Raw genomic sequence first — 20,541 nt, forward strand, 5'->3', positions numbered from 1 at the left:
CACGGAATTCTACAGCTCACCTCATCAGCTGCCTCAATGACGTACGGAACGATGCTCATCAAAAAACCCTGGACTGTTAAAACATGAGAAGAGGTTGCGGCCTTAACTTTAGAGCCTTATTTTTACTGAATTCTTATCCATTAACACAGTTTACCCAACGTTAATACCAGTACTCTGAAGTGAAGCACTTGCACCAGCAGCACTTGTTGGCTGTGGCTGGTAAGTTTTAGCAAATAGTCCCTTATCAGCCCTTTTCTAACACACATAGCTTGCACTTTTTGCAGCGGCGTTAGGTGAAAGCTAAGCTGAATGACTGTGCCATGTGACAAACAGATGTGAGCACCTCCTGAACTTGAGCACGTGCTCTGATCCCATTGAAAGTCATGGGACTTTTGCACAATCACATTCACGGCGCTGAGGGTTTGTGCTCTGCTGGGAAGCGCCCTCCTGCTAGCAAGCTCTCTCCAGCACCATGCAGCAGTGATCATGTACGAGCAGTTTCAGAAAGCAGGTCCCTCCATAGGAATACCTGGACTTAAAAAAAGCAAGCTTTTTCCTGTGCATACCTAACACCTACACAGAGCACTAACAAACACATTCAGGGCACACCAACTCTTTCTCTCATCTTCCCTCTCCCTTCTCTGCAGAGGGTTGTCCTCCATCTCACTGCTCACTTACTGAGCTGTTCACCAAGCCCACTGTCCCTGCAGTGCCTCCTTTCCAGCCTCCTGCCAGGCACATCCTGGTGTGGCTTCACAGCTGCTTGCAGCCCACACTCAAACAGAGCATGCCACCCTACTGACCTTCTTTCTGGCCAACACTTAAAGCCATTACATACCTACATCTTTTTCAGCCTTAGAAATGAACTGATAGAATTGCCCATAGCATCCCTAGCATCTCTGCCTTCCTTCTTGTCCATCATAGCCACCAGAAGTGATGGACCACGCCAATGGGTGAGCACAACTCACTCTAAGCAGGATCACTCAGCTGGAGTTGACAACACTCAGCAGACGAGGTTTCTGACATCACTTAAAGAAAACTGATGAGTTTTCCTTAAACAATGCTTGTAAATCACAACAACAAAAGCTGAATTTGCAGAAGGAATTCATCTTCAAAGGCACACTCAAGAAAAGTACCAATATCTCCCACCTGCTTTAGAAAAGCATCCTGAAAGTCACAACTCACCCCTACTGAAAGGGAGAAAAGCACCAGAAAGCAGAAGCTATGCACACTGAGTACTGCAGAGCTGAAAACTGCTTCACTGTCACGTAAGCATTCTGATCAGGAAGGAGATGGCTGGACTGAAACTAGCAAGATGCTTTGGGAAGGAAGAGAGCAATGGAATTAACAGGAGAGGCAGAAAAGTAAAACCCAGGAAAGATCTCAGTTAGCAAAAGTAGTGCTTTACCTTGCCATGGAAACTATCAATATTTTATTTCTAAGTGAAGGATAACATGCCTGGTGAGAAAAACAAGAAAACAGCATTCAGGAGTTCAGTCTTCAATGAAAAACTCCTTTAGGAAATGGTATCGACCAAGTTCAGAGTATCTAACACCAAAAGCAATGTTCTAGGCACACTGTGAAGCAACTGAAGAAGTATTCTGCTGCTAAAAAAGACTGAAAAAAAAATGCAAACTATATACTGGTAACTATTAGTTCCAAATCCTCAGTTTTCACCTACCTCATAAATGTATTTTAATGCTATTTCTGTTTCAGAATAGAAGAAAAAAACCATAAAGCAATCATGCAGGCTCAGCATACCAGATGTCAATTAAAGCAGCCAGGGAAGCGGTGCCATGGGGCCTGTGCCTCTGGATGGGCTCAGGGTGCCAACCTGTCAGAAGCCAACGTGGAAATCTGCACTGCTAGGAGAAGGCACAAGCAGCCAGCACTCCTGCACAAAGCAGGCAGCAGGGGAGCACCTGGCAGCTCCTGCACACTGATTTTCAGTCTCCACAGCAGAGCTGTAACAACCACCAGGGCTGATGTACAGAAGGGTTTCTATCTCGCTGCTGACCTCCATCTCCTACATCAAAACAAGCACATCAAAACAACCCACTGACAAAACAGCCATTTGTAACATCTGGTGCCAAGCATTACCCACTATACTCCCAAGATTTTTCAATGATTCTGACTAACTCTAAGTTCAAAGGGCTGATAACACATCCCTGGCACTCGTGTCTCGTTACGCAGGAAGCTCTCCTGGCAGAGGCTTCTCACCCTGTCTGCTCCTTCTTGCCATCTACAAAGTGGCTCACAGACACCTTACAAAAGAACTATGGAGTTCTTGGAGATTTCTTTCTTTCACTACAAGCTTAAAGGGATCTCACACAGATTTTAAACCTGTCCAACCTGGCTGAAGTTCAGGGATTTTAAAATCTGTATCTGGGGATCCAATGACTCCCTCTGCATTCACACATGGGCTAAGCAGAATCTCTGCTAGCAAGCAGTGCAGCAGAAATTACCTCTGTATCCTCAGTCAAGGACAGTCCTAATGAAGCATTCTTATTTTTGATACAATATGCAGTATTTTACTTAATAGGTGCCTGCAAGCTATTAGGTACAAAGGCATATATATCAAAAAGAAATCAACAAAACTCTCACCGGGTCTGCTTCTCCCCACATACTGACAGATCTGTATAGAAGTCCTACTTCAATTTTAAGAGGTGTTCCTGCATGACAGACAGCAGTAGAGGCGATGCATCCTCAACAGCCTCAATTTAAACTGGAGAACATGGTCTGGAACTGGAGAACTGGTCTGGTATTAAATGTGGAGGTTGGTGGCCCTGCCTGCAGCACGGGGGTTGGAGTTTCATGATCCTTGGGGTCCCTTCCAAGCTGGGCCATTCTGTGATTCTATGAACATGCTGAGATGAGGACAACTACCTGGAGAGTGTAAGTGGATTAATATGTAAGAAATCAGTAACCTGACAGTGTAATTGCCAAAAAGCAAGGGAAAGGCAGGGCAACAGTTGCATGAGACAAAGGCATGAGTCCCAAGCCAATGAATAGGACGGTCACCCCGAAGTCTGTAGTTTAAACAGATTCGCCCAGGGCTTTGAAAACCAGACTAAGTCAATCTACAGAAAAACAGCTGCAAAGCAGCCCTCTTTGAGTAGGAGGGCAGAGAGGACTGGGCACTCCAAGAGGATTCAAAGGGCAGAACTTGCACATCAGATACCACTCATCACCACGTCTGCAGAAGAACAAGAAGCCCAGCTCCAAGCTACTCATTTATCTGGAAGCCTCCACTAGTAATTTCAGTTCTCTTGTGCTGTCTTTGCTACTTCCACAATTCTAATTAAATAAATCCCAGAGGTCACAAGGTAAGGATACAATTCTCAGTAATTAATCTCTTCAAACTGTAACTCAGTCTGGTATTTCTGATGTTACAAAGGAATCCTGTGGCGAGCCTAAGATATTCCAGCAGAAGCCGAGCTACGATCAGCATCTTCCTGTCATTGAGATTACAAAACAGCTGAAGAACTGTCAGGGCACCCAACGTTGTCGCTGTGAGATAGCAGCCGTCCCTGAAGAGCAGTACATATGTGGAACAGAGCAACAGGGAAGAACAAAGATAAAAGCTTTTGACCTTTGCTCTGAACTGAAAACATGAATCAGCAAAAACAGCAGTTTCTGTACTCTTTAACGTGCAGCTCAGCATATTTTCTGCCAGTTGTACTCGCTGTTTGTCATGCTCGTGCAGTCAGAGAGTAAGATCTGTCTCCCTTACCCACACATGTATCTAGCGTGAGATCTGGTATGCCATCAGTAGCTTCCTCCCACAAGACCAAAGTAGCATCTACCCCTCAGATCCAGAATTGCACGCACGCCATTAGATGGGAATAACAGCCACACCAAGGTCTTCAGAAGCAGGAGATGAGACAGAATCCTTGGGATCTGACCTTGCAGTCTTCTGTGGCCTGGACGCAGCAGAGAACCAGGCAGAGAGCACCAGGAGGCAGCGCAGCAGAGCCATGCTGGCCATCTGCCTACAGGGGAACGCACCGCCTCACCTGGGAGGAGAGAATGGGAGAAAGGCAAGAACTCTCACATTTACAGGAAGAGGCAACGAAACGTGTGAGCAAAGGAGGCATTAGGTCAGAAGACACTGACAGATCCCTGGAACACCAGAAGTTTATCTCAGTCTTGCAAATGAGCAGACCAGATAAGAAGAAAAGACTTGAGCACTCTTTAATCAGCTTTCTGAGGACAAAAAATTATCCCCATTTTTAGCACTGTGAATTTATTTCTCTGTCTAGCACTGCTTCTGGTGCTAACCTCTAGAAATATCTCCTTCCAAGCATCAGAAATTGTCTCTGTGCAGCACACGTTATTTGAAACAGCTGCTCCTCAGGCTTAAGGAGACTGAATCAGCTTCCAAAATGGACCAGGCAAAGGGTCAAGAAATTAAACCTTTAAGCTGCTGATGAGCACAGCCTCTTGCTCCCATTACCAGGAGCAATCCTGCCTCACCTGGCAGCTCTGCTCACTCTGTCGCCTCTGTCCCCATGGCACAGGCAGCAAGAGGGACAGCAGCAGTTTCCTCATCCCTTGGGTGATCTGTAACCACGTGGCAGATGCAACAATCACCAGCAGTCATTGCTTCAGGGTGGTGATAGAAAAATCCCCACTGTTCAAACATGGAGCTGTGCCCAGGCTCTTCTTTAACTCAAAATGTGTGTGAACTGAGAGCTCCTTGGGCTCACTATCTGTCTTTTGGGGTGATGAGCTGAAAAACAGAGGTTTCATACACCTCAATGAATTGTACCACCTGCTATAGTCTTTCACGGATCTCCCCCCTGTAAAGATGACAAGAAAGAAGAGAGGAAACAAGCAAGAGCCCTAGTTTTCAGATCTGCTCCTCTGTGACTCTCATCAGCCCCAAATTTCCCAAGTAAGCCTCAAAAATTTACAAAAACTGCCTGCTGCCCATGCCAAGACAATGTCCCTTGCTTGACCAGTCTATGTCTCACACTCCATTACAGTCCCCTTGACCTTGAAGGAACACAGTTGGAAAGCAAGTCTTCAGGGTCAGAGGGTGAGCAGCAGCATACCCTGCCTGCTCCAGGAGAGCTGATGCCTGTCCAGCAAGACCCTGGGACACGTTCCCTCCAAAGAAAGGTGCCTAGCCTTTCATCTCTGTTCCTCAAGGTCCCCTCTCTAGGGATAGAGACAGATGAATGCAAGAGATGTGCCTCTTGAGGAAGGATGAGAAAAGGCGTACATCACCACATCCTTTTGAAGCTGAGGTGGTAAAGCAAACACCCTTCACTTGGAAGGATAAGAAGCAAGGACTGCGCATCTGAGATGCCTGTTGCATCCCCGTGAAGCAGAAAACAGAAGTTCCATTTCATGCCTCTCCCAGTGGAAGGATGATTGGGTTGGGGAGATGAAGCTCCATCGCTTTCCTAGAAGAGGATGACAGTAGCAGAGAAGCCAGGTTTCAGCCCGCTCTTCCATGGAATTCCTCACCAAAGAAAAGAGATCAGAAGCATGCACGTGGCAGGGAGACAGTGGACAAATAACTGCCTGGTATCCCCCGGCTCTTCCTGAAGAGCAGGTATGCATACTGAGGGGAGTAGGGACAGCAAAACTCCACTCCCGCTCACCCTTTCCCATCTGGGAAAAGGTCAACTCTTTGAAAGGGGAGATGACAGTAAGACAAGGGCAAATGGTTTGAAGTTGAGGGAGATTGAGGTTGGATGTCAGGGGAAGTTGTGTGCTGTGAGAGTGGTGAGGTGCTGGAACAGCTGCCCAGAGAGGCTGTGATGCCCCGTCCATCCCTGGAGGTGTTGAAGGCCAGGTTGGATGGGGCCCTGGGCAGCCTGGGCTGCTGTGAAATGGGGAGGTTGGTGGCCCTGCATGGCACAGGGGGGTTGGAGCTTCGTGATCCTTGAGGTCCCTTCCAACCCAGGCCATTCTGTGTGTGATTCTGTGAAATGGGAAGCACAAGCAAGAAGGTTCTCAGCCACCTTCCTCTGTACCTATCAAGGAACAAGAGAATGCCATTCCATCATCTCTGTATGCCAGGGAGTGCATGCCCAGATGCCCCTTTCCTTTAGGTGCAGAGGGAGGAAATAGAGGGAAAGATGCCCAGATCCCCTTTTTGCCAGAAGCATGTGAAGAGATGAGCAGGGTCTCCTCTTGCCATGAGTCCGCATGCAGCGTGGGGGTACCCAGCGCCTCCTATCCTCAGGATGCATTAGGGGGATTCATCGCCCACCCTCTCAAGTCCATGTTGAGTAGTACCCCATTCTCTATGGGCACTGGACAGCCCCTCACCTCCTGGACGCACAGCATTGGCTCGAGGAGGCTGCCCAATGCCCCCGGATGCCAAAAGGGAAGAACACCCTCCTTGAGTGTCTCTCCTTGACCCATTTATGTGTGAGACACGATGCCCAGCTGCCCCCATCCCTTGCCCCAAATGTCAGCATCAAAAGGGTGCGACAGGGAGCGCTCAGCCCCGCACCCATCAACACCAGGGGGGCAAGAAGGGCCGCCTGCTAAACCCATTTCCCCATAGCAGCTCCCTGTGCGAGCAGGGGACACTCAGTGACTTTTTGAGGAGGGCAGGAGGCAGATGGCATCCCGCCGCCTGAGGCGTGATGGTCCGGTCCTTCCGGGGGTGGAAAAGCACCCCGTCAGATCCGTGTCCTTCGGTCCCACACAGCCGACGGGGATCCTGTGCGTGAGCCGCCCTCGCTGGCACTGCTGGACCCCTCCCGCCCCCCACCGGGGCCCCGGGCCGGCAGCGGCCGCACTCACGGTTCCAGTAGACGGGGTAGCACTCGGCGTTGGCCACGTCCACCTCGTAGAGCCCGCTCCGCACGCACACCGGCTCCACCGCCGTCCGCTCGGGGCTGGGGCCGAGAGCTCGGAAGGCCAGTTCGATCCGCAGCGAGTCGTAACCGATGAAGGGCTTCCAGCTCTTCCGGTCCTCCCGGTAGAACCAGCGCACCTCCTCGGCCCCCAGCTCCCGCACCACCTCATAGCGGGGCCGCCCGCCGCCCGCCGCCGAGCGCTGCCGTTTCCTCTCGGGCAGCGCGGAGCCGCCGCCGCTCTCTCCGCTCGCCAGCCCCGCGCCCTCGCCGCTTTCCCCGGTGCCGGAGGAGTAACGCAGCGAAGCGCCGGACTCGGCCGAATCGAACTCGCCGCCGCCGGTCGAGTCGCTCGGGGTGGCCGCCTCCGGTTCCCCCTCCTCAGAGGAGGAGGTGGAGAGCGCGGCGCGGAGCGGCTGCACGGAGCGCTGCCGGGGGCGGCGGGGCGGGCGGGCCAGGGGATGCTCCGCCGCTTCCTCCTCCTCCTCCTCCTCGCCGCCGGCCGCCCGCTCGTAGCGGCCGCCGTAACCGCCGCCGCCGCCGCCGCCGCCTTCCCCGGGCAGCTCCCAGGCGCCCTGCGGCGAGCCGGGCTCAGGGTAATCCATGCCGCGCCGGCGTCGCCTCACCTCGGCCGCCCTCGCGCCGCCCCGCTCACTCCCGGCTCGCGGCTGCCGCAGCCGCCGGCTCCTCCGCCCGGCCGGGGGCGGCGCCGCATCGTCACGTGCAGCGCGACGCGGCCGTGGGCGGTGCGGGGCGGGGGGGAAGGGAGGCCTGGGCTGAGGGCTGAGGGCTTCCTGGAGGCTGCTGGCTGCGCTTGGGCTGCATTACGCAGTTTGCGGGAACTGCCGAGCGTTTACCCCCGTCAACCCCAGCACGTCTCCGGGGTTACGTGGCACCCGCACGTGTGTCACTGAATCGCGGAATATCTCGGGTTGGAAGGAATCCGCAGGGATTGCCGTGCTCCTGGCTCCACGCTGACTACCCGAGCCCTGTGGCTCACTGGAACGGGTTGCCCAAGGAGGCTGTGGATGCCCCATCCCTGCAGGCATTCAAGGCCAGGCTGGATGTGGCTCTGGGCAGCCTGGGCTGCTGGTTGGCGACTTGCACACAGCAGGGGCTTGGAACTGGGTGAGCATTGTGCTCCTTTGCAACCCAGACCGTTCTGTGATGCTATGACTCAAAGCCATGTCCCAGTGTTCCCTGAGCTCTGGCAGCCCAGGGCCATACCCACTGCCTCTGGGGCAGAGCCTTGCCCTGACCAACCTTATCCTCGCAGCTCCATGCTGTTTCCCATAGAGCTCAGCACTCAGCTTGCTGCAGCAGCTGCAAGGCCTCCCCTCCGCCTGCTCTGCTCTGGGCCCAACAAACCATGGGGCCTCAGGCATTTTACACACACCTTGCCTTCCAGACCCTTCACCACCCCCATAGTGGATGGTGGCTTCATGTCTTCCTGATATTGCAGTGCTCAACTTGCACCTGGTGCTCGAGGTGAGGCCACACCTGCTGCTTTGGTGATGTCTCAGCCCAATGTGAGATCCCAGTCCTCCGAATGCTTGCTATGAGTACCAAAAAGGGAAGTGTTGGGCCCCAAAATGAGAGGTGCTGGGGCACACCTGTGCTTGTTGGTGTGTGAGCCACAACCAGCCACCTCCCTGCCCTGTGCACACCTGGCACTTGGCAGGAGGGGGTGCTGAGATGCGTATCAGTGCCGGGTGATAAAACACTTTGTTACGTCAGGAGCGAGGATGAGGGATGGTTTTCAGTCCCCAACACACACCCAGAGATGGATCACTGCTGTGTGTACGTCCCCCTCGTCTTATCTCGTGGCTGCTGTGGGGGTGGCAGAGGGAGAGCTTCCCAGAAACACACCCTGAAATACTGGGGTGGGGTCACCTGTTTGTACGAAACCCCCCGTATTGCAACACCCCCAGGAATGAGGAGGTGGAGTGAGGGTATGTGAGCGATGCTCCTATCCTGCCTGCACATCAGCTGTGGAAAAAAACAGGATGCAGTATGCGTGTTCTCCAATTCCCACATCTCCTCCTGGAGCTGGGATTCCACATCCTTAATGCACCATTCCCTTCTGCTTGGCTCTGTCCTGTGAGGGAACTTCCGTGTATTGCATGGCATTGTATCTCCCAGAATAGGTTTGTGACCTACCTGCTAGATCCACTTTCAGCGGGGGAATCCTTTTAATGGACTGCATTAAAATAGAAAGAGGCCAGATTAAGTTCAGGTTGGAAGGATGGGCGAAGCTTTTAAAAAATGTTTGCTGTGGGTGAATGCATCTTGAATGCCTGGCAACACTTTTTGATCCTAAAAACTCCACAAAACTTTGTTAGCATTCACACGCTTTCACCATGGGAGCTTTGTTAGTGCTCCTTCTGCATTCTCAGGTGGGGAAAAAGTAAAAAGAGAGGAGATGAAATATAGGCAGCCGTCAGAGGAAGCTGTGCTTGACTTGATATCCACGCCAGCCTAGCAACAGGGACATGAGCTACTTGTTTCATTTTGCATTTCTAAATGAACTCAACAAGGTATGCTTTCCGTGAAACCTGCCCCAGATTTTCCTCAACAGTGGGGAAGAAGAGGAGAATGCCACAGAGTCATAGAACCATTAAGGTTGGAAAAGATGACTGAGATCACCTCGTCCAACTGCCAGCCCACCCCACCATGCCCACTGACCAGGCGTCCCTCGGTGCCACATCTCCACGGGTCTTGAGAACCTCCAGGGGCGGAGGCTGTCGATTGCTTTGAAGACACATCCCATGAGATTCTCATTTCCATCCTCATTTCTGTCAAAGCCAGTGGGGTTTTCACCATCTTTTATCATTCAGCAAGTGTTTCGCCCTTCTTCATTTATATCATCCTACTCGGATGCTCCCTCCTTTTCTTCTTGTTTGAGAGAACAAGGAAAGGTTGCCTAAATGACCAAGGGACACATCATGTTCTTTATCTCATGTATGTATTATTTCAGATGACTTGATCTCTGATTCTGTGATTTATTTCTTCTTGTGCACTTCTGTGAGTGTATGTCTGCTGTCCATTTGCAGACGCTGCTTTCTTGTTCGCAATGTCCCTGTAGACTATAGGCAAACAGAGATTGTTCATCATCATCAGGCTGAACCACAGCATCAAGAACTGCAATTTGACTTTTCTTTTTCAGAGCCGTTTTGGAAACCTAGAAATACAAGTGGCAGAAAACTGGTTTATTGAATGTGAAGGGACCTGCAGAACCTCAAGTTCCCTCCCAGAAATGTCCAATTTCTGCTCACTTTGAATTTCTGGGGGAGATCTTTGCTGGGGTGGGCTGGTGTGAATGGAGCCCAGACCTCTCTCTCTAGAGCTCAGAAGAGGAACATTTTCCTCTTTGTGTGGTTGGGAACACACAGTTTGTGGGTGTGGAGTAGCACAGAAGTTCCTGGCGTGACACAGGACTCTACTCCCATCGCTGCTGATTTACATCAAGTAAAAAGTAAGAGTGAGTGTGCAAGGGCAGAAGTTCCCTTACAGAGGAAATATGTGGAAGAATGTGAGTGTCTACGTGGAAGGTTTAAAACCAAATTGCGTTAATTTTGAAGTGTTGTTTGTATAGCTCCGTGAATTTCTACGCAGACTAAGATCAGTCCTGTATGTCATGAAACCCTCACAGAAAGCTTCCACAGACCATCAATCGATACCCAAACATGTTGGCAACTTCCAGGAAAGGGGAACACGGTTCCCCGTGAATCTGGGTAGCATGGGTGTAACTGAAAGTGTAAAGGGCTTCCCTTAATTAAGCTCATTTTACCTAGTCGCTTGGATTCCTTTTGTCGCTGCTATTCTAATTATCCACATCCCAACAGTTTTGTTTTCAAGAGCAGCTACTCCTGTTGGTGCTACTTTATACAGTGTGGTCAGTTTTGAAATGATCACAATGCACAACTGATGCCATCATCTTGTGATTTCTTCCAGATCCTAAATCAAATACAGTGAACAGCACGAGGCCGAGTGCCTGCAGGAGTCCATTAGTAACAGTCTTTACTCATTGATGAATCCTTTCTAACAAAGCCATTTTAAGATCTTTCCATTAGCTATTTTTAAACCATTTCTTATGCACTGGTATTGATTTTGTATATAACTTTTTCTTCAAATCTGGATACTGTGCAGCTCTGAGTCAACATGGTTACTGCTGTCAACTGCACCTGTGATTTTATCAAGGAACAGAATGAAAATGGTTCTTTGACAGGAACGTTTACATTTCCCATGAAAACTGCTGATGGCCATCTCATTACATCCCCTCTCTCCGTCTCCTTATTAATTGGTACATGCCACTTCTCTATAGGTAGGTCAGAAGTGTCAGATGAACCAACATGAGCTTACCTCAGTCACACACTTCAAATATTGACACAGCGCTGAGTTTCACCTTAGAAATGGTCCTCTGGCCCAATTCTAGACTCTCATGTTCCCACCTTGTGTGAGAACAGTCATCTGAACAGCGAGCTCTTAAAACCCTGATGTGCAAGTCCTCTGGACCTGCTGCTTTTCAAATGTCAGCTGTGCTGTTTAATGTTCTTCTTTTTTTAAGTTGTTTGCATGGGAAGCATTTCATCATCATTATATAACGTAGAAACAACATTCAACTTTGTCCCAAATACAGGCAGGAAATATTTATCAAACGCTTCTGCTTTTTTCAGTTTCACAGCTATCCAAATATATTTGGGTTCACTGAGAGTGTTAGGAATTGGACTCTGCTAAAACATTGTTCATCAAATTAAGCAGGCTTCCAAAAATCTTTGCTTACACCTTGATATTTTCTGCTCAGAAGACATTGACTCCAGGCTCTTTTAGAAAGGATGTTGGTTAACTGGATTAACCCCTCCTCCAAAATAGACCTCGGTTCTGCTTTCAGCCATGGAAAGCTTGTCTGCTTGTTTTCCTTTTACTTGAACGCCAGCAGTTTTGGTCCATCTCCTGAGCCAAGGTCAGCTGTGCCTTTCTCTAGAACTGAGATGTTCTTCCAAAGCTACAGCTTCATCTCTCTTTTCCCCTGCTGCCAGCAGACACAGAATATCCTGCTAGCTGTAAAAGACAAGAGCTGGGGGCAAGGAGGGGTCATTTCTTAGATATCACATACCGTCCCTCTCAAGGCAGCATTGTTCAATCGTACAGTTTTTTCCCCCCTCTTTTTCTTTTGCTGTTGTTCCAGGGCAAACAAAAGGAAGAAAGCAAAGTAATGACCCCTGACAGAAGTGTTTACCCTTTCAGATTTTGGTCTGGTAAAGCTTGCATGGACTGAAGATTAGGTGCTTGTCTGTGCATTGATGAGACCCACAGAAAGCCACGCACAGGCAGCCTGCTGGCAAAGAAAAGGCTGAACTAGAGCCATGCCTAGGCTCAGCTGCCCCATCTCCTCCTGTTCTCTCCTTCTGGGGGTATGTATTTTGCCCTTTGTGCAGGAGTGAGTCGGAGCAGAGTGACTGCCCCATCGCTGCAGGTCCCCAAGGCTAGGCTGGATGGCCCCTCATCAGTGGGAGCTGTGGCAGGGGTTGCAGTCAGACGGCTTTGAGCTCCCTTCCAACCTAAATCAACCACATCATTCTTCTTCAACAAGATGAAGAGGGGTTGATGGAAAGAATTTCTGATCATGAGTCCATCTGTTATCACACAAGCTAGCACTGCAATGGATATGTTGCTCTTTCTTTCTCTAAAAAAATAGCCTGGCTCCGCACTCGTCTCCCTGTGAAAGAAGGAGATGGAGATGTGAAAGATGTGAAACTATCAAATGGAGGGATCCATGTCAGTCTTCTAGCCAGAACCCTTCAGCATTCATCTGATGAGAGCTGTTGTAGAAGAGCTTGTCATAGTGGGCTCACTTAATTAATGCTGTATTTGTGCTTGTAGACGTGGATAAAAGGCCTCTCTCAGAAATGTGGTTGCAATTCAGATGCATCAGAGAGAGCCCTTCAAATCCAGGCTCTCCTAATGGGTCTTTGGGCCTGATGATCTTGTGGGTCTTTTCCAGCCTAGATGTTTCTGTCATTCCTTATAGCACTGACATTGCCCAACTGCGTGTTTGCCAACAGCTACTCCAGATACACACCATCCTGTAGTATTTTCCTTCCTCCTAGGTACTCTTCCAATAATGTTTTTTTGTTCCTTTGCTCTGGGATTTGCGCAGTTCCCAGTGTTGGAAGGGTTTTAACTGATTTTCTTTCTTCCTTGCTAGAGGTGGTAAGCAAATAAAAATGATAGAAAAAGGTAATTCTTATGGTGTTTTTTTTCTCCAGATGTAACAGGATGTAGGAAGCGCCTCAAGTGTGTGCACGTGGAAAGCAAATTAGTTTTGTAGCTCCAAAACCAACAAAGCTGACACAGGCATTTTGGAGGAGAGAAGGGGAATATTGTGTAACCTTCTGGTAAGTGTTGACTGTGAACTTGACCAGATCAAAATGCAAACAAGGGCTCTGCATTCATGTTGAGCCAATGGCTAGGCCAAGAGATAAAGCACAAAGACCCCTGGAGGAGATCATCGACCTGGAAAATAAAGACCTTGTTCCATTCTGTAGATGCTGAAATGAAGAGTTGGAGGCCACTGTATCTCCTGCACCTTACACCTTGCATTCAGAAAGGATGGAATACACGCAGCGCAAGTTAGAAATGCCACCAGGAAGAGGAAAAAGAAACAAAACCTTTTTCCTGCACAGAAGTTCAGGCTGGTGAGTGGTTGAAAAGCAAAGGATGAGAGGTGGTTATAAGTTGTCCAGAACTCCTGCTCAAAGGGCTGTAAGGAGGAACAAAGGATTCTGTAGCAGTGTGGGGCTGTGCTGGAGGTCACAGCAAGGATCCCAGGAGCAGGGTCAGATGGGGGATGGAGACATTTCAAAGCCCTCTGTGCCAGCTCTGGAGGACTACACACAAATGTTTTGTTTCATGATGCCAGAAAGCGTTGCTGGAGTGCCAGGGCCTTGAGAACACTTGGCACTAGAAGTGAGTTTGGAGTCATTGTCAGTGTGGTGGTGTGTGAAACACAGGGACCTGTACTGTATCGCCATTGGTTTCAGTAGGATTCAGATTTCAGCTGCTCTCTGTGCTTCATCCTTTCCCCTCCCAAATGTTCATTGTTAGTCTGTCACAATCCAATCCACTGGATGCATTTCTGGCACAAATATAAGAAGATTGGGCACGACGAATCATAGGAGATGCAAAATGCATCACCTGGTCCTCACAGCACACGCCGTTCTAGGAAAGCATAGAGCAGTGCTTGTCATTGCATCCTTGATGGAGGTACCAAAGGACGTAACTTCAGGCAGGAGAGCAGTAATGGAAACACTCCTGTAAAGTCAGATACTGTCTTAAATGTCTTTCTGGAGCAGAGTGTGATTCAGAAGACCTTAAGCCTGCAGGGAGATGCAGACTCTGCGTCTCGGTAAGCTGACACCAAATAGCAGGTGAGCGACCTTGGATCATCTTCGTCATACTGGCCCAGAGGGAATGTCCTCGTGACTTGTGTTTTACTGGGTAATGTGGGATGCTTGCTGTGTGCAGCTGGAAATGTGCAGGAGGGTTGTGCAAAGCTGCTCTGGCAGCATGCAGCCAGAAGGAGCTGATATCAGTCAGGTGACAGCTAGTGCCTTGGATTCCTGCTATAAATACACCACATTGTGTTCATTTCATGGAAGTGCTTTCACCAGAAGCCTCTAAATGCATAAGCCTCTGGACACTCCAGTTTTGCTTTTCGCTGAATATTGCTGTTACTTCATTCTGTCTCTCTTGTCAGATACTTTTACTTCTCTTAGATGCTGTTAAGAGGTCATGTCTGGCATGAGAGCTCCTTTCTTCTTGTAGTGCAAGTCCTGCTGCAGCCAGTAATGAAGGACCTGGCAAGAAACATTGAAGAGGGGCCTCGGAGAGTGAGCTCCTCTCAGTTCCACTCTTTCAGATCACTGCTACCTTATGGGCTGAAACAGGACAGCCTGCACTCCTATGGTGCAGGGGGACCAGAATCAGAATCACAGACCAGCCTAGGAAGGAACAAGCATCTGATATGGGAAATCTGTAGCAAAACTGGCCGCAGTGGAAATCGTCATGGCTCAGGTTACTTAAAAGGCCTCAAAACAGCCAAGCAGTGTCACCATCCACGTGGCCAGGGACAAGATCCCTCCCACTTCTGACCACTGGACCCGTCCCCGAGTTGGCATAAATGCAGTAATCGAACCCTTGCAGAATATTTTCCCATCCTACCACTTTCCAGAAGCCTGGGCAAAGGCTTATTGGCTTAAATAGTCATAGGGCCCTACAGCCCTCTCACCTTGGGTGAACTTCGTGCATGGTTAGAAGCTTACAGCCAGAGTTTTACATCACATCTGTAAAGCAAGCTGCAATGGGAGGATCTGCAAAACAGTGTTTTCCAATGCAAATGCCTGTTATGATCCCTGCCCTGCTCCCCACATAGGCACTTGCACTGGAAAACAGGTACCTGCCCTCAAAAATGGACGTGGTGTGAATCTGGGATTTTGGGTGGGTGAGGGATGAGCAAATGGGTTGTGTCACACTCCCTGCATCTGATCCCACACCCCGATTGGAGGGTTAGGTTTTCCTGTGGGACTTCATCACCCGGATATTACAATGGATTTGTACTTCATAAGGGAGGATGGTGGTGATTGAGGCACACATCCAAACCTGCTGTCAGTATTCCATAGTATCACGAGTAGGACAGGTTTCATGATGTGGACATCTGTACTCAAATGTACTGTCCTGTGCCTTGTTCTCTTTTTACAGTGATTTTAAATCAGGATTTTCTGGTGGGAGGAGTAAAATCAGGGGCACATTCTGTATTGCCATCCCTCCTGGCCTCAGTGGGCAGCCAGGACTGCAGATCATGACTTGAAATGGTAAAGCACAACTGAGCAAAATAGATAAGCTGCAGTTGCCAAAACTCCCAGCACATGGTCCATTTGTTCAATACTTTCTTCTGTAGTCCTTAAAAAAAGGAGGGAAGAAGATTTCCAGAGGTGGAAGTATCTGGAAGGCAGGGAGTTGTCCTCATCCACATCCGTGACGTCCTGGAGCCTATGCAAACATCAGCGTGCTGGCCCTGGGCCTTTTATTGCCTTGTGCTGGAGGCAGACCCCACTAAGTGCAGCCTAGAGAAAGCGTCTGTCCTTTCTGCTGCTTTTTCTGTGCCCTGAAAACTGCTCAAAACGAGAGACACAACTTCCACTGTTGCTACAGTTTTTTGAGGTCTTTGCTTATTCTTCAATAATTGCATATTCTTTCCTTCTTTCCTTTTCTAAGACTTAATGGTGCCAGCCAAGAATCCATATTTTTGCAACTGTTCTAAGTCTGATATCCAAGCAAAGCACCCAAAGCCAGCAAAAACATGTCAGGTTTGAGGGCTGCTGCTAAGATAGGGGAAGTATCTTTTTCCCCAGCAGCCAAATTGTAAATGAGAGTCAAAGTCAAGCAGTGATTCTATTTTTATTCATCTTTTCTCTCTACTCTACCTTGCATTCTTGTATCTACTTGTAAAAAGAAGCAAGAGCCTATTGCTTGTAGTGCCTGGGGAAAGCCAGAAATCTGAGCTAACAGCAAAGCGAGCAGCCAGTGTTGTCCAGAAGCACTTGATGAGGGGGTCAGAGATTTAAACCCCCTGCCCTCTGTGGCTCCACAGGCATCAGTGAAGGGGGTCTTTTCAAGCTTACCCTTGTAATACTCTGGCTCTGTTTTTGTTTTTTCCCCCCCTCATCTCCATACTTTCATTTCCAGATTTATCCACCAGTAGTAGCTATTGGAAACCCATACTTTCATCATTGATGGATGAATGCTGATTTTTCGTGTCAGGTAGCTTCTGTGGAATGCCACCAGGAGATGATACAGGGAGTGATTTAGAAATCCACACAGAACTGTGAGTAGTAAGCAATAATTAGCAATAAGCAATAAGTCTAATTGCAACAAACCAGCACTTATTAACAGGATGAAGAGTTGCGTGGAGAGGACGTAATGAGATTCAATGAGGACAAGTGTAGGGTCCATCACCTCGGGATGGACCAGGTGAGGATGTAACCTCATGCACCCGTACAGGTTCAGGCTGAGCTGCTGGAGAGGAGCTCTGAGGAGAAGGACATGAGGGACCTGGTGGCCAACAGGGTGACCGTGAGCCAGCAGTGTGCCCTGGTGGCTCATAAGCCAATGGTGTGCTGGGGTGAGTTGCAAAGAGCGTGGCCAGCAGGGCAAGGGAGATACTGCTCCCTGTGCTCTGCCCTGGGGAGGCCATGTCTGCAGTCTGAGGAATTGAAACTGCACACGGCAGTTACCTGACTTTCACTGCAAAAAATTATATCATGTGTGATTTCTTGAAGGTCAATGACCGTAAATTGAAATTTTCTTATTAGGCAATGTTAATCAGATTGAGGCTAATCTAGTCAAAGGTGTGAGGAACCGGCTTTGGCTCTGCTTGGCAGCAGGAAGCCTGCTAGTCCAAGTGCCACAGATGCTGAGACATTCCTTCATATGGTATGAGCCAAGTCCTGCACACTGCCAAGAGCTTCCTCTGTAATTCATGGGAACTGTGGCACCCAGCAAGACCAAGCTTGCTGCAAAAGCCCTTTGGAAAGGACAGGGTTTGCATATCAGAACTTGTGTAGTAAACTGACTATGGTCTTAGCCTTGCTGTTTGCCAGCATGAACACAGAGGAAGTTGTGGTGTAGGAAGGCTTGTAAACCAGGGTGGGGAGACTGCAGCCTGAGAGGCTACGGATGGGCTGGAATTTCATTCATACAGCCCAGATCATGTGGTTTTACAAGAAAATCTCAGCTAACATGCTAGCAATGCCTATTTTACCCCGAGAAAAGCAAAGATTCCCCACCACTATTGCGGAGAAACATCAGATCCATTGCACAGCTCTGCTGGGAAATGTGCAAGGGTGCTCAGTAATGTACACAGCCTGTGCCTAGGCTTGGCATTGACTTCGTGCCCCATGACAGCACCAAACTTAGTTAAACCTTCCCCTCAAATCCAGAAAGGGAATGGAAAAAGGCAGATTTCCCTCCTTTCTTCCCAGGGATTTCTATCTCCAATTGAAGTGGAGTACACAAAATACTTTTGCCTGGTCTGGTGGCAAGCTGAGTGGAGAAGGAACTGATTGGCCAGTGTGAGATGGAACATGCATCCATGCAACAAGTTCTGTGTTATTTCAGTTTTTCCATGATCTCACCTTCTCCAGCCCCATGACCTAGCAGTGAGCACTTGTGACAGGGGCTAGCTCTTTGGGGCATTAGAAGTCAGTGACTGCATCCCTGTGCACTGCCCAATTTCAGTGTTACATCCCATTAATTTTGCTGTTCACAGGTTGCAGTTTTTCGGGGGAAGACTTGGATTTTTTTTTATTATCACGAAATATGAAGGTTTGGTCCAAAATTAATCCAAATGAGCGGTGTATAAAAGTGGCCTTGTTTGGAATTAGGATCTTACACAACACAGTCATGGACATTTTACAGTAACGGCTGGTCCAATGGTCCTACAAGGATGTGATCCTTGGAGATACTCAAAATAGAAGTTTCCTTTATGAGAGTGTTTTGTAGGATCAGAATGATGCAAGTCTAGAACTTAAATTTGGTGCCAGCCTCAAGGCACCAAATTTTTTTTACCATAACAGAATCACACAGAATCACAGAATGGCCTGGGTTGGAAGAGACCTCAAGGGTCACGAAGCTCCAACCCCCCTGTGCCATGCAGGGCCACCAACCTCCACATTTCACAGCAGCCCAGGCTGCCCAGGGCCCCATCCAACCTGGCCTTGAACACCTCCACGGATGGACGGGGCATCACAGCCTCTCTGGGCAGCTGTTCCAGCACCTCACCACTCTCACAGCACACAACTTCCCCCTGACATCCAACCTCCATCTGCCCTCCCTTACCATCTAAATGTCTACTAGAGAAGAGATGATGTGGAACAGCTTGATGCCTCTAGGACTGCTCAGGTACCTGGCACTGGGCACAAACTTTGCCAACACTCTGTCACAGCACTGCTACAGGTGTACAGCCAGCAGACCTAAGGTAGATGAGAGATGATCTCTCTTTAACTGTGATGCCACCACTGGCTGTCTCTCAGGAAGCTGTTCCAACTCATGTCTTAGGATCATAGAATCATAGAGTCATTCAGGTTGGAAAAGACCTCCAAGATCCCCAACCCCAGCCCACCCCATCCTGCCCACTGCCCACATCTCTCAGTGCCACATCTCTGTGGATCTGGAACACCTTCAGGGATGGTGACCCCACCACTGCTGGGCAGCTGTGCCACTGCAGCTCTGCTCTTTCAGAGAAGAAATTTTTCTTGGCATCCAGCCTGAACTTTCTCCAGCTCAACTTGAGGCTACTATTATCTCTCACCTTATCTCTAGTTACATGGGAGAAGAGACTGACCTGACTACACTCATGTACCTCATACTTATTCATTATATGTTTATCAATGTAGAGTGTATGAAGAACTCAGTGGTAACTGCACAGATGTCATTAAGTACAAATCGATTGATTTGTACAGGAGTTGGATGGTTTCTGCCAGGATGACATGCAGCAGGACAAGGGTGCAAGGCACAACACGATTGTTTCACATGTCAGTGAATGAATACACCAGAGCAAAGTAGCCCATGAGGATCTGTAAGTTCCACTGATACTTTGAAAAAAGGAGAGCAGTGATAAAATCTTGGTTTGACTGAAGAAAACCTCAAAACTGAAAAAAAAAAAACCCCAAACTCCCTTTAGCTCCTTTGGAGCCAGGACATCAACCTAGGGCTCTACATCATGCAAGTTGTTCTGTGCAGATGGACCTTTGGGTTTGCTCAGAGCTCTGGTGGTTTTTCTGAGGCTGCAGATGGCTCTGAGATCTGCTGCAAGGAGTGGGGCTGGAGTGAGAGCTCAGGGGGAGGAACCAGTGCAGGCAAAGTGTGCCATGCTGCTCCGTGAGGAGTTCTACCACTCCATGCCAGGCCTTGCCATGCCATGCCATGCTGTGCCTTGCTTTGCCAAGCTGTGTCTTGCCATGCTGGGCCATGCAATGCCATGATGAGTTGTACCACACCATGCCTTGTTGTGCCGTGCCATGCTTTGCCAAGCTGTGTTGTGCCCTGCTGGGTCACGCTGTGCCAACCCATTTTGTGCCTTGCCATGTCCCACTACCAGCACCTGGGAAAGGCAGGAGCAAGTTCAATCTTGAGCATATTGCTGAGCACTGCTTGAACTTCCCCAAGGGCGACAAGCAGATGGACAAATAACATTAAACCTCACCTACTTGGATTCCACCTTTTCCAAATGTCACTTGGTGGAAAACAAAGCATTCTCTCTCATGTATGGTGAAAAGGTCAAAACCACTGCAGTATGGGAATAGGGGCCTTCCAAGTAGGGCTTTCCTAGGGGAAACATTTCCTGGAATTTTTTGCCATTACCAGTCTTGGAAAAGTACTGCTGGGGCTGCAGTGGCGATCAGAGGGAAGAGAACAATGTCTCACAAGGCCACGAGATGGCAGCCAGAGCCTGAGAAGTGGCTCACTGGCACAGCAGCTCCCACGGAAAACTCCATCATTTGCTTTGAACTGTACGAAAGCCTGCATTTGGGAACGTGCACCTGCACCACTTCACTTTGAATGCTTTGCGTGTGTGCGCTCAGAATTTCCAATCCCCGTTTCATCTCTCAGCTCCTCCAAGCCCTCCTCGATTACTCAGTATCAAATACATGGTTTAAGC

The 20,541-nt window shown here is 49.1% G+C and overlaps 1 protein-coding gene across 4 annotated transcripts in view; it reads right to left on the minus strand.

Annotated features, from left to right (window-relative positions):
• The window catches only part of DDHD1 (DDHD domain containing 1), a 63,488-nt gene extending 56,062 nt beyond the window's left edge, over positions 1-7,426 (minus strand). For all 4 annotated transcript variants that reach the window (XR_006167922.1, XM_042813223.1, XM_042813222.1 and 1 more), the window contains exon 1: positions 6,769-7,426. Coding sequence is in view for 3 of the 4 variants with exons in the window: in XM_042813223.1 (XP_042669157.1) it covers positions 6,769-7,426 (658 nt within the window). In the remaining variant the exon portion in view is untranslated. The remainder of the gene's footprint in view (positions 1-6,768) is intronic.
• Positions 7,427-20,541: the final 13,115 nt, after the last annotated feature.

Source organism: Centrocercus urophasianus, unplaced genomic scaffold, assembly GCF_019232065.1.
Source record: "Centrocercus urophasianus isolate 14NV4802_14NV808 unplaced genomic scaffold, USGS_Curo_1.0 seq_14, whole genome shotgun sequence".
NCBI lineage: Eukaryota > Metazoa > Chordata > Aves > Galliformes > Phasianidae > Centrocercus > Centrocercus urophasianus.